The sequence below is a fragment of the Nuphar pumila genome, chromosome 6 (genome assembly GCF_984573655.1).
Source record: "Nuphar pumila chromosome 6, dmNupPumi1.hap1.1, whole genome shotgun sequence".
Classification (NCBI taxonomy): Eukaryota; Viridiplantae; Streptophyta; class Magnoliopsida; order Nymphaeales; family Nymphaeaceae; genus Nuphar; species Nuphar pumila.
In genome coordinates this window covers 11818129-11832856 of record NC_143254.1, presented here as the reverse complement: position 1 = coordinate 11832856, position 14728 = coordinate 11818129, and the positions used below count along the sequence as shown (strand labels likewise).

Sequence of the window (14728 nt, the reverse complement as noted above, 5' to 3'; positions counted from 1 at the left end):
TCCGTGATTTTGCCTTAGATGAACAAAACTCTCTCTCTCTCTCTCTCTCTCTCTCTCTCTCTCTCTCTGCGATTGTGAGGCTCGGTTGCTAGGGATGACAGTAGGAAAATGCATAATGACGACGGATGCTATCCGTCGCTGTACATGTTTATGATGGATTTTGCGACGAACATCATCTATCGCATAACCCTAGTCGCTAAATTGCGACGAAATTTATCTTTCGTCAATCCGTCGCTATGTTGTGACGGCTTAGCGACAGATCACGTACGTCGTGAATTCATCGTTAAACAATGACCGATTTGGTTGAGGGGTAGAAGTTAATCCGCCGTTATTTTTATCGCTACCACTTATTGACGGATGAATATCCATCGCTAATTGGCGACAAACATTAGCGATGACTTAAATTTCACCGTAAACCGATGACTACTTTAAATTGGCGACAGATTATCCGTCGCTACTTTGTCGCTAATTTGTAATAAAAATTTATTTATTTTTTGAAATATTTTGAAAATCGAGAAAAAAATTCTCGTACAATTCATATATCCTGCTTATAAAAAAAACAATATAAATAAAAAATGCATACAAATTAAATAGAAATGCTAAGTTAAGTAAACTTTAACTATCAAGTAGAGTCCTTGCGAAGTTATAATTAGTTACAAGTTTGTCAAACAAATTAAACAAAAATATCTAATCATCGCCAAGATTTTGGACATCATCCTCTTCATTTTCTCGATCTACCCCTTCCTCCATGCCTCCATCAGTTCCTCTACGTTGATCATCTCTATCATCATACAAAAGAGAACCAAGATGTTAGTATTTATAAACAAAACATAATAAAATAAATTATATGCAATCCACCTAATTTAATGCAACAAAGTAAATGGCTGAATGACAAATAGACTAGTAATAAACTGAAGGACATTAACAAAATTATAAGGAAAATTTTATAGCAATTCAATCATGCATACCTGACGGGCACCTGAGCTCATGTTGAATGCAGATGAAGTTCTTTTGTCCTGAAAAAGGTTGCACAACTCATTACAGACAAGGTTGGGAATGACTTCATTTAAAAGTGTTGCATTTTGTCCTCAAGACGCTGACAAACACCATCCCAAGACATAGCAAGGTCAATAGGACGTTGGGAGTTGATGTTGGAGGGAGAACTCTGTGAGCCCGGGCTGCAGGAGGCAATGACTGGTGTGGTGTTCATGTTACTCCCAAACCCGAACACACGACCCTTTGGGATCCACAAAAATATTAACAATTCTATTAACGATTCATGAAAATGGCTTCATCCAAAAACTTTTTCTTAATAAGACCATTCAGTGTATAAGCAGATTCACCTCCTGTTTTGTTAAACTCATAACAAATCCGACAATGTAGAAATTGGGTTTCTCCCTCGAAAGAGCCGAGGAGCTACATGATAAATCACTTTTACGTATTTGTCATAAAGCATATCGAAGATTAAGCAAATATTTTTTCAATTGTGCGAACAATGGAGGGTCCGACAATAGAAATATATCAAATAGATGAACATGAGCATCACCCTCCTGTCTATCATGCAGATAACCACCATAATCATCATCGAAGATTATACAAATCTTTTCTCACGACATGAAACAACTATGTTATTAGCATCAAACCCCATTTATCAAACACAGGTAGAAGAAACACAGAACAAAGAAGAAAGAAAAATACAAGAAAGAATAAGGACAAGAAGAAGAAAAAGAAGATGAAGGCGGAGAAGAAAAAAGAAGAAGTTGCGTTGCCGCAGAAAAGAGGAAGACAAGTTAAATACATTAGGGTTTTAGACTTGGACACCCTTCGGGTCGGGTCAGGTAGGGCTTTATATAGATCTATATTAGGGTTTTACATTTTGCAGGGTTTTACACAAGTATACACAAAATCGATATCAATTTGTATCGTTGAATTATTCTCGATTTGTACTTTACTAAGTTTATACATCATGTGACGTTGTTAATTATTTTTCTTTTCGGCCATTTATTAATAAGTCATTGTGTAAATCGTTTCATGGCCAAACCACGGGTCATGATATATTGAAAATAGATACTACTATTTTTGGTAAATGGATGTGGTTGTAAATAACGTCGATTTGTATTTAAGAAGCTACAACGACAATGATATATCTTTGTTTGTCTTTGTGAACGATATTGATATATAATATCATAATTTACTCATCGATTTGCAAATGTTACTAAAATATTATTTTGTATAAAACGTAAATCGGTTTCATGTTGTAAATCACTTCAAATTTACATTGATTTTTTTCATTGAATTTCACGTCGATTTGTATTATGGGTTTAGGTGGGGCAGTGACTGGATTGGCTTACACAACGATGTGTATATTTGAAGGCTAGAAGAGAACGATTTGTCTGCGCACTTTTATCACAATTTTCATTCAGTTGTGGCTGACATAGACGTCAGTGTGTAGATCGTGATAGGACAGTACATGGTATGACATCTTACAAACCGATACTAGAAAATACATCATATCTTACAAATCGATATACATATTGCATAATATATTACAAATCGATATGGTAATTCAGCATAATAGCTTACAAATAGACACATTGCGATTTATACATGTGAATGATACATATTATAATGATTTATATATGTGAAAGATATATTATTAAATAGAATTTACACGCGATTCCTGTTTTTCATGAACGGTGATCCACAAAAATATTAACAATTTTATTAACGATTTATGAAAATGACTTCATCCAAAAACTTTTTCTTAATAAGACCATCCAGTGTATAAGCATATTCACCTCCTGTTTTGTTAAACTCATAACAAATTTGACAATATGAAAATTGGGTCATGAAAAGAGGCATAACAATTAACTTTATGGTAAGACTTAAACAAAATTCACATGCGATTCCTGTGTTCCATAGCTCATTTTTGAATCGATTTGAGTATGTCATGAAACAGAACAATATAAGACACTGCATTAAGTTTCACAAGTAATGCAAACATCCTGCCAACATTGATTACATACCAAAAGACTTGTAAAACTGAAACTATCATTCCGAAAAAATTGGTCGGAAGGATTGAAGATTCCAACGTTGTAGTGCATGTCTGTAGGGTATTGCTGCATGTTGGAAATTACACAAGTTAGATATTGATAAGCTACACGTAATGCAATTTATATGGAAAGCAATATAATGTATTACATACATGTTCATGCGAAGAGTTTGGTTGTTAGACCTTTTCTTGCCAACCAATTCTAGTGCACCCTTTGTCCTCCGACGACTGCGATCAGAGGCAGGTTTCCTTTTGATACCCCTCGTTAGGTGAATTTTTCTTTCATAATCTACAACGTTGACTTCTGACTTGTTAAAGATGATGTTTACGCTTCGGCGCAACTTCTCATGAATGTCAAGGGAAACATGATTTTCACCTCCGTTGTTTGCTCCCATTTTCTTGGACAAGTCTTCATGAGCTGCACCGGCCATATGGTGAATTAACTGCATATTTTTAAGTAACTCTCTTAACACTTTTTGCATGCATATATAGGCTTCTTCACTTTTCGATGCCAAATCTGCAACATGCATAAGTGACCTCATAGTTGTTGGTAACGAGATGCTATGTGGCACTTCTCATCAACACCAGATTGACTAACATTATCTGTATCCAGCAGTTCAATCTTTGCTTGTCTCGTCCGTCTTCGCATTAAATATGACTCAAGTATTTCTTGTATTTTATCTTGATTAAGTGACTTTAATGCATGACGATATAAAATACCTTTGAATTCATACTTTTTGCACGTACATTCAATTGTTTCGTTATTAACATTGTACGTGACATGTGCTTCTTGTCTTTTCTAATGCTCTTCGCCCTCCCATACAATATGGTATTTAAGTTTGTTCTCGGTTTGCACGCGTCCTTCTATGTTGCAATTCATGACCTGTATAACTTCCTTCTTAATTCATTCAAATACAGTTAGTGTATACAGATTTGCAGGTCGTATCAATATTTTCAAGTCCAAAGTTACGGGGCGTGTATTGAAGTATTTCACATCTTGTTCAAACTCATTCTGTCTAAGACCGTCTACAAATAATTCATATTGTTCCATAAAGCAAAACATTGTTAAACATGAATACAAGGTTTTCTTAAGTGTGACATGCATAGATTCAACCATTTATGTGCTTATCATACCTGCACAAAAGTATTGTCTTCCATATGCCAATGTCCACTTCTCTTTTTTTTCATATAAATTTTGTAACCACATATAGTCTCCAAGATTGTACATCTGAATCATTTTCTCCCAATCAAACATAAAGGTGTCGTCTACGCTCTCAAGTACACACCTTGTAAACTTTTTGTTAAACCCTGTCTTCTGATTAAATATGTGTCCTATGTTCTTTGCTGCATTTTGAAAGATATGTCACAAACATAGATGATGATGTGCATCTGGCCATACATGAGACACTGCAGCCGCAATTGCGTGATCACCATCTGTAAGTACAACTTCAGGTTGCTTCCCATTCATTGTCTGTGTAAATACTCTGAACAACCACTCAAAGCTTTCCTTGGTCTGATCATACAAAAAAGTGTCGCCTAATATATAACTCTGTAAGTGATGGTTCACTCCAACAAACTGTGTAAATGATCACTATTTAGTATTAATCTTCACTGTCGAATAAAAAACAAACACATCATTGAAACATTCATAATCTACTCATAATTTTGAATCTACCCAAAACATATTCATAGCATATTCCTATCTTCATCCAGTTGCATTGCAGTAAAGAAACCAGGGTCAATTCTTGATTTCTTCTATAAATAATCAACCAAAGAACATATTTCTCCATTCTTCAAGTTATTTATCTTCTTCCTTCTCAAGTGGTTTCTTAGATCCATAGGTGTGAATGACACATTCTTGCGACCACCATCTATGTGCGCACATAAATTGTATATCTTTCTTGGTGCAATGCAGATGCTATCAGTAATTTCAACAATTGCAGCATGCGCTTCAGTTACTTTACAATGTGACCTTAACATAGGAGTCATAAATAAAGCTGCTAAATCATGGTTATGATCACTGATTAAAGTATGAACTACATATTTCCTATTCGAAAGTCTTCTTAACACAATTCTCGCTAGACATCCATATCTTGAATCTAGCTTGCTCCTTGTTGGATTTCCACTTGACTTTTTCCAACTTTCCTTAGAACAAACATATGTCTTTCTCACCACGATACCCTGTGTATTTTTTAACCACGAATACCTTCTAACACTAAAGCCAAGTTTTAAGACATAATCATTGTAAAATTTATATGCAGCATTATTAAACTGCATTCATTCTACGAGAAAACAGTCAAGTGTACTATCATGTTCATTCCCAGTGTCTACACCTTTATCAAGTGCACTGTCATGATCGTCTACCTCATTATCAAAATACATTTTTTCTACTAGAACATTCAAGTCAAGAGTGAATCCAATGCTTGCACCCTTTTTATCATGTGGATCATTAGTGCACATGTTCACTCCTCCATAACTTTTCAAAGATATACCATCTTCATTGCAACCAGGTGATAAGCTCACCACTGTCATAAGCAAGATATCATTTTGCATTAGCCAGCACATACATTTACTACGATTTATTCAAGATACATATAACAATGGATACTGATAAGGTTAAGCAAGTCAAAAAAATGATTGAATGAATCACAGTATAAAAGCAACAACGATTTGTTATTTGCTTATACTATGCATCAAGTTGTTACTTACCATGTTAATAAAAGAAATGACTTGTCGTATATATATGTGTTGACAATAGCGATTCATGTGACATCGATTTAATTATATCTACGATGTTGTGAAGCGATTTCAATAGAAATCGCTAAATATGCAACGATTTGAATACAGAAATTGCCACCGTAAGCGTGCAACAATGTATTTCTGCACGCACACCTTTTAAAAGTATTTCTACAAACATCTTACAAATCAATACTAGAAAATACATAATATCTTATAAATCGATATACATATCGCATAATATATTACAAATCGATACAGCAATTCAGCATAATAGCTTACAAATCGATACTACAAAACACATAATATCTTACAAATCGATATACATATCGCAAAATATATTATAAATCTATACGAAAATTCAGCATAATAGCTTATAAATCGATATTACAAAACATATAATATCTTACAAATCGATATACATATCACAAAATATATTACAAATTGATACAAAAATTCAGCATAATAGCTTACAAATCGATATTAACAAACAAAATAATATCTCACAAATCGGTAATATGTTACTAAAATCGCGATTTGCGATACATTGCATATACTGAGTGAATGAACGATACCGGATAGGGTAGAGGGCCTTCCTCGCATCTGTAAACAAGCATTCTTGTCAACAGGTCTCAGCATCTTACAAATATTGTTAAGTTTCCAACCATCGAAATGACAAGATCCACCTGCAATAACAAAACAATGCTTTAATGACACTCACGACAACATACGTTCTTCAACAATAGCATGATGACATGAAAAACTACTTACGACGCCTTAATGGCACTTGTTGGAATGTTTATGCGTCATTGTTTTCTTCCATACTGCCTAACGACAATGAAAAAGAAAAGAAGACTATAAAAAGAGATGTCCGACAAATGCCCACGAAACCGAGAATGTTTTGTAACACAAGACAGAAACGAGAAGGTGACAATGTGTTGTAACACAACCTAAAAACCGAGGCGGGAACCTCAACTCGAGACGACAGCAAAGGCTGCTTCGACGATGACAGACGATGGTAAATAGTGCATCATCAAAGGGAGCTCTTGTTACAACAGATGGTGAAAAAGTTTACTGCTTAGGGCAAAAAGAGAACGTTTGAACTTTGAAGAGTTAACATCATCCTCAACTTTTTGGATGAAAAATATTTTTGTCCTTTTTTCGAACCATCATTTCCCTTTTTTGAATGAAGGGTATTTTTATCTTTTTCTTGAACCATCGTTTTATGGCTAGAATAGCAAGAAAGGGTACTTAAGTCTTTCCAAAAAAAGGTACTTAAATCTTTATAACCGCTCCGGACTCTGATGCAAAGTGATGCCGACATACACGAGGATACGAGATCCACGTGCTTATATATGTGGCGCTCATTCGAAGCCCACACACTGTAGCAAACAGTGCATCTTGAAGGCAGAAGACACAACACCCTCCCAAAGCCACCTATTAGTTCAAAATATGATGCACCAGAATATTCAACCACCAGCATCAAACAAAAAATATTAAATATAGAAGTCCGGCACAGTTGTATATATGTGTCATAGACCGAAATATATTTGACACTGGCAATATTTCAATTTGCATCATTAAGCTCCAGTCAATTTTAGAACTAACAAGGTTATATCACAACTAGTTTAGAAATGCAATTCAATAAACTATCAAATTCAAGATCTAGCCACACCCAATTCAATACACTATCAAATTCAATATCAGAAATGCAAGCATTTAATAGACCAAAATATATTTGACACCCAGAAAAAAGAAAGAAGGTGCAATCCACGACCATATCCAGACACACCCAATTCAATAAAGCATCAAATCCAAACCAAACAAGTGAGCAAAAGCGGACATTCTCGCGAATCTCATGATCGCCGGCCGTCGGAAACAACTAGCATTTCACAGATGAAAAGCAAGAACCTTCAATGGCGGGCAGCTCCAAACCCTAACCCTAGATCGATTCCAGCCCAAATTCCACCATTTTCCAGGAAAAGAACCGCACTCCATTCCAGAACTCCAGTTCGCATCCAAACGCGATTCCTCTCAAGCCCTAATCGCAATACAAAAAGGACGGGAACTTCGTAAATTTCAAAAAATCCAGAAAAGGTTGCGATTTCAGACATGGGAAGAGCTTTCCGAGTTCAAAATCACGACTCAGATTCACCTCACCAACATCCAAAAGTCACGAAAAAAAATCTCAATGAAAAGTAGGGGAAAGCAAACCCTAGAAATGCCTAGCAGAGAGATCCGCTATGAGAGAGGGAGCTAAGAACCCTTCGTCATCTTGGGCCCGAACTCCCCCGACGATGCATAGATGGCGGAGCGGAGCTTTGGCTGCTACTGCTCCGGCGTCGGCTCCGTGTTCATCGCGCCGTCCTCGTCCATGAGGTCGTCCTCCGCTTGAAGTCCACCGCTTCCACAAAACAGCAGAGGAGGCGGGAAAAGGGAGAGAAAAAAAGGCACGTCGAGCTATGGACGTCACTCTGTAACAGCAATTGATGAAGCTAATAGCGGAACAAAAATCTAAAGGTTGGATTTTCTTTTAAAATTTGTCACCGCTATTGGCCCTAATCCTGGTAGTGGTCACTATGTAACAGCATCAGTTACGTCGCCGTTATAAATAAAGTTAATAACTGCAACAAAAATCTCTTTGTTATTGATGAAGCTGATAAGACAAAAATCTCGCAGTTATTAATTATCAATTCTATAACGACGACAATTATCTGTTACAAATGAAGTTAATGGTGGCAAAAAAAAAAAAAATCATCGTTATTGATGAAGCTAACAAAAAACTTGTTGCTATTTCTTTATTAATAACAATGAGATCTTTTTTCGTTGAAAAAGAGTCACCACCCTTATTCTTATTCTTGTAGTGGTCACTCTATAATAATAACGAGATGTGTGCAAGAGCAAAGCATTTTAGAAAATATCCAACTCGTTATTATTGATAAAACTAACAGCAATAAGATTTATGACAATAATAGAATAATAGTGGAGACAAAAATCTTGCTGTTATTGCTTTATCAATAACAGCGAGTTTTTTTTCTTGTTAAAAAAGAGTCGCCATTATTGACATTTATCCTTGTAGTGATACTCCCTTGTGCAGAGAGGGACCTCAAGGGTTTTAGCAACCGTATCAATGAGCGGTCAAGGGTGGGGTGGGGGGGGGGCTTGGACTATAAAAAAAAAAAATCCTGGTTTTGTATGTATTGCAAGTAGAGGTGTGAACTAATCAAATTGATCAGATATTCAAGTCAAATACATGTTATCTCCGCATACAGTCCTTGAGGTAAGATCCAAATGTGTATAAATGTGTAGATGAGTCAGATTCAGATTCCTTAGTTCAGTTTCCCATTAGCATTTTAAATTGTATTTGACCTGAATATGGATCAAATCAAAGCTGAATACATTTTTATTTCCACTATTGTTGTACGAAATCCAGTACTACCACAAATATCTTGGATCTGGATCTAACCTAGACTCGGTCTGGGATCTGCTGTTTGCTTTATGGAATCAAGCATGGTATGATCTGCCCATAATCAATCTGTTTCCCTGCATGCAAAGCTTATGAAGTGGGTTTTTATTTGCTATCTTCTTCACCTTTTTTTATATATTTACGTGGAGAAACCGCCTCTAAAACAGAGACCTCTGCCTGCCGTAATTAATTACGGTCACTGTCCTGGCAACGTAAAACTCTGTGGGCTTACCCCTTGCCCCCATGCTATCTTCTTCAATTAACTTTTGATTTTTAATGTTTTTTATTTATCTTTAAAATGTACGAATATTTGGATTATCATAGTCCCGGCCACAAGTTCACCTTATAAAAGTGAGAGTTCAAATTTTGAAGAAAAATAGCAAAATTCTCAAATCTATAACGAGTGTACCATTTTTTTTAATATAATGAGAAGAAACCACTTTGGACATCTCATTACGGGCTGATAGGTGCCATGTTGACCATGGTCCTGTCACTGTCCGCAATGTAAAACTCCACAAATACTTCACCACTCTACCCAGTAAGGATAATTTCCCCTTGGCTTCGGCCTTGCAGCAAAAGACCCACACGCCAGATATTGAATTTTTAACATCCTTGGTGGGCATGTTTAAAACCTTTACCTTCACAAATTAAACCAGCCATGAACTAGGCCAAAGTCACCCAAGGCCTAAATATTACTAGACAAGCATACTGAGTGCTTACAGTCCTCAAGTAGGGCGAGCCCAAAAAATTGAGTTTGATTAAAAAGTTCAGGCACAGATCGCTAAAACCTTGACCTGAGCTTAATTCGTTCAATAAACAAGTCATGCTTGAGTTTAAGCAAAAGGCTTGCTTAATACACGCTGAGCCTAAGCCCATCATGGGTTCGTTGAAGCTCCTGAACAAATTAAGGAAACATGTAGAATCTTGGATAAACGATTTGGCTAAAGGTGTTGGTGTAGAAACCACCAACAAGTTCAGATCCAATCTCCTTCCCATATGGGATCACGCATCAAGCTCGGACTCAACTCGCCCTGTGTGCAACACTACCAAAACTCAGCCATCAAAATAAATAAATAATAAACAAAAATGATTATACTATACAAAAAAATGATGTGTTTTTAAACAAAAATTCAAAATTCGTCTGATGACCAAAACCACAAATGATGGGTGTTAAAATGATCATTTTATTTTAACATTCTCATCGGCAAACCTTCTCAAGATAATTTTCTACCTCCCTGTGTGACAATTCGTATAAAATATAAACGAAAAATGACCAATATTTGTGAGAAAGTCCATATATATTTTATGCGAGGATGAAAAAGTCAAAATATATTTTATAAAGAAGACCTTATGAAGTCCGCAAGAAAAATAATGTGAATTTACCTTTTAATCAGATAGTGAAATACAATTTAAAATTCTATCTTCCAAAGGATGTTTCATGGCATTTTCGATGCAAGTGCCCAGAAAACAGCATTGAATAACCGAGGTAAGTGCAACTGCATATGTTCGATTTTTTTTTTGAAACGCTGTCGGGGTTGTATCTCACTGCTCGTTATCGTTGGAAAGGTATTTATATGTAATTTCTTTGTTCTTTTTTGTGTTTCTATGAAATCCTTCATTTTCTAAATCGAAAATCAGAAGTAAATCCTGTCATAGAAAGTCCGCACATGCAAAGGTTTAAATGGTCACTTTAACGCCCAACAATTACGATTTTGGTCATCGGGCAGATTTTGGTAAATTGTGGAGAGTTTTTGGAAAGCGTGTCATTTTTGTTGTACAATACGATCATTTTCCGAAGAATAAAACATATTAACTTCGAACCATCAAAATGTAGACGCATATGACAAATTGCAATAAAATAAAAACTACTATCTTTGAACAATCAAAATGAAGAAAGTATAACTCATTGGTATTGACAAAACAACGTCAGTGATGATATGAAACAAGCACATATTTTCAAGGAAAACTAGGACTGATCTAACCTGCTCTCAGTTTTCCCATTTTACACCAAAGAACCGTCAAGACCTCAAGGCTGAGACATTAAACAAAGCACACTAACAAGCCATGAACAGGCACACGAGGCACAGTTTTCAGTTGAAAGAAAAAATTCACTAACCAAGAACATTGTTGCTGGAAGGAGGTCGACCACGTCCCATCGTGAATCCTCGTGTTCCGTCAGGCATTTTTGGCACCGGAGGATGCTTGGTCATGGTTTCACAGGTAGTGCTGCTTGCAATAGAACCTGATCCTAGAAGCACGAGGCCAGAAAACGAAATAAAGATAGGTCGATGTGAGGTAATACCCATGCTAGTGATTCAGAATTTGAAGCTTCCAAACAGATTTAATTCTAGCACTCTAGTAAAAAGGGTGATTAAGCCACGACTACCAATAGGAAGCACATGCTGGCAACTACGTAGATGCTTCAGTCACCAAAACTGGTGACTTAGGCCAGTGATTAAGCTGTCTCTCTCTAGCATTTTAGTTCCAGCTAGACGATACCACGGAAGCCATGGCTAGTACTTAAAAGGCAGTACATGTGCGTGCAAGCACAATTAATATGCTATCCAGACACAATCAGACCACTTTCTAAAATAGAGGAATCACACCAACTGGGATTCAAGCACACGTGCCTAAGATGCGACAACTTTACCAATCCAGCTATCTTATTGGACAAAAGAAATTCAAAATATAGGATGCAAATGGTCCATTTATCATTCCAAGACCTAAATTGCATGTACTGGACTAGCAATTTTTATCTTTCAAGATAGATCCAGCATCATCCGACAAAGCTCTACCAAAGGCAAGCATACACAGAACATGAAGATCGTACACACAGAACTGTCCATTTTCTACGAACCAAAAAAGAAACAGCAGGTTGCTACATAAATTTCCAATATAGCAAAAAGTGTATGTACACAGTTTCTGAAAGTACTAGTTCTTATCTAAGCCATCTAATAATGATGAATGAGAACACACCGTTTGGATATGAACATAAGATGCTCTTATATCTGAAGAGACTTTAAACAAGCTGAGAAACATAATAAAAATTCTGAACAGAAGACAAAACTAGTAGTTGAAAAAAGTGAAACAAAGAGGTCAACTTCAATGTGGTACAACTTATGTTATGAAGCCTTCCCAACATTTCAACAGGCTAACGCACAATGGTCAGAATGATGAAATACACCTCAAAGGGTATGCTTGATTGTGCAATCATGCGTGTGTGCACATGAACATAAGTGTCCAACGTAGACAAACTGGGAGAGAAACTACAAGAAATATTAACATTACCTGGCCCAGCATCAAAGTGATTATGCCCATGCCCTCTTCCTCGACCTCGCCATCGAGCACCCCATCCACCTCTGTCACTTGAAACGTGCTCCTCAGCCTAGTTTCAAGTGTCAAACAGAAAAGGATCAAGAACATTTGTAGCATCCAAGAAGCAAAATATTTCATGTTTCATGTTATCTATAATATCTACATCACACATGCACACACACACATAGATACATACATACATCATACACACACACACACACACACACACACACACACACACACACATATATATATATATATATTTATATATATATGACATATATTTGCTATAATTAATTGTACCTACAATCTACTTGGGATCTAACAATGCAAGTCATTTTGACTCATCTAACCTCTTATATGTGGTCAGTTAGATTTTAAGAATATTTTTCTTCATGAAAGCCAGGATGTTTTATGTCTTTTCCACCAGGATTGTTTTTTCTAGTGAAAAAAGGAAAGCATACACTAAAAAAAGTTATTCCCAGGTTGAAGCAATCACAAGGACTTGGTTCGAGAAGTTTGTATGGTAATGACCCAATTTGGGTACAGAAAGAGTGCTAATAATTTTTGTAGAGGATATTGTGACTACAGGTGATGATGTGGAAGAAATAGCAAGATTAAAGAGCAATTTATGTGAAGTTTTTGCCATCAAGAATTTAGGACCATTTTACTACTTGGGATATAGGTCCTTAGACCAAAACAAGGAATTCTATTGTTTTAAAGAAGGTATGTGTTCTGTTTGCTGAAAGAGACCACATACTTCACAACTCTCCCAATGTAAACAAAATCTATCTATTTACCCATAACAAGACAAAACATTGCACATACCATAAGTTGTGAGCTACGCCACATGGCTACTGTGAAAATGTCTTCAAAGAGACAATGCGCAAAAAGGCACTAAATCTTAAATATATAATGTGTGCACAAAAGCACAAAAAAGAGAACTTGAAACAAGTGTGCACAAAGGCACAACACATAAATGAGAACTGTAATACCTGTGACTTTTATCGATTAAATAAATTTGAACTTCATGTTCATAAGCTGGTACAGGGATGTTCTCATTGTTTTATTTGTATTTGGATCTCGAATATCCTGTTTGGATCTTCGATGTCGGATCCCTAATTGTAATATCCGGAAGAATTAGGGCATATTTAGTCGATTTGGGTCTAGGACCCGATATCCGGACCCATAAAGGAATAAATAAATAGGTGTAAAATTCAGATTTTTATAATAAATCTAATTAGGAAAATGCTTAGGTATTAGGGTCGGAGCCACAGTTGGACCCGCAAGGATCCAACTGAGGATCCATTAGCCCAGAAAGACCCGGACCCATGCACATGTTGGATCGGGTGTTGCGGGTCGCAGGGTTTGGACCCGGACCCGAGTGCGAGCCTTATGAAATAAAAATCAAGAATCGTGCCTCAAGCACGATTCTTGCATTTCAAGAAGGCGAGAAAGGTGAAAGGGGGAGGTTACGCCGAACGTAACCAACCCCTCTTTTCTCGGAAGGAGGTGGGAAGGGGGAGGAGCTCGGCGTTAAAAAGGAGGGGGAAGCCCCCACATCCAGGTTTTGTTTCCCCCACTCGGCCTCCCTCCCTCTCACGACCGGTGCGCACACAGTGGAGGAAGGAGCCCTTCACGGCAGGAGCTTCGACCCTCTGCACCTGTCAAGGCTTGCGAAGATCTTCCCTCACGGCAGTAGGGGGGAAACACCATCGGCCTGCACCTCTTCACGCCGGAAGCCTCCAGCCATCGGGGAAATCACCGTAAAAAGGTACGGCTATTCTCGGAAATGGGTGAGGGATCGAACGTGCGTTCGATCTTGTATGAGGGTTTGAGGGTAGGGTTTGGGGGTTTACATTAGCCCTAAACCTAAAACCCCAAATCGGTGAGATTGGGGTTTCGGATCTTCAATGTGAGGGGTTATGGGGATAGGATTTCGGACTGGTACTGGGTTTTTTTTTTTCTTTCAAGAAATAAAAAGAGGGGTTTAGGGGTAACGATCTGGGTTGGGGAATGATGCTGGTCCAACCCTAAATCCTAAGGGTTTTAATTTGGCCGACATGGGATCGGTGGAGGGCAAAGACAGCCGGTTACGGCAGCCCAGTTCTTGCTGGGGATACCCGGATTTGGGGGTTCTTTAGCCTGGAAATCGATGA

At 37.2% G+C, this 14728-nt stretch overlaps 1 protein-coding gene across 4 annotated transcripts in view; it reads right to left on the bottom strand.

Annotated features, from left to right (window-relative positions):
- Window positions 1-552: 552 nt before the first annotated feature.
- LOC149833965 (uncharacterized) overlaps window positions 553-14728 on the bottom strand; it is a 184136-nt gene continuing 169960 nt past the window's right edge. The window contains exons 15-19 of one of the 4 annotated variants that reach the window (XM_090011142.1): window positions 12543-12639; window positions 11371-11502; window positions 6364-6474; window positions 969-1016; window positions 553-781 (exon numbers count right to left, since the gene is read on the bottom strand). In XM_090011142.1, coding sequence (XP_089867268.1) covers window positions 735-781; window positions 969-1016; window positions 6364-6474; window positions 11371-11502; window positions 12543-12639 — 435 coding nt within the window. In that variant the 3' untranslated portion in view covers window positions 553-734. Of the gene's footprint in view, window positions 782-968; window positions 1017-6363; window positions 6475-9242; window positions 10298-11142; window positions 11503-12542; window positions 12640-14728 lie in introns of those variants that run through there. The other 3 variants (XM_090011143.1, XM_090011144.1, XM_090011145.1) reach the window with 3 other exon arrangements.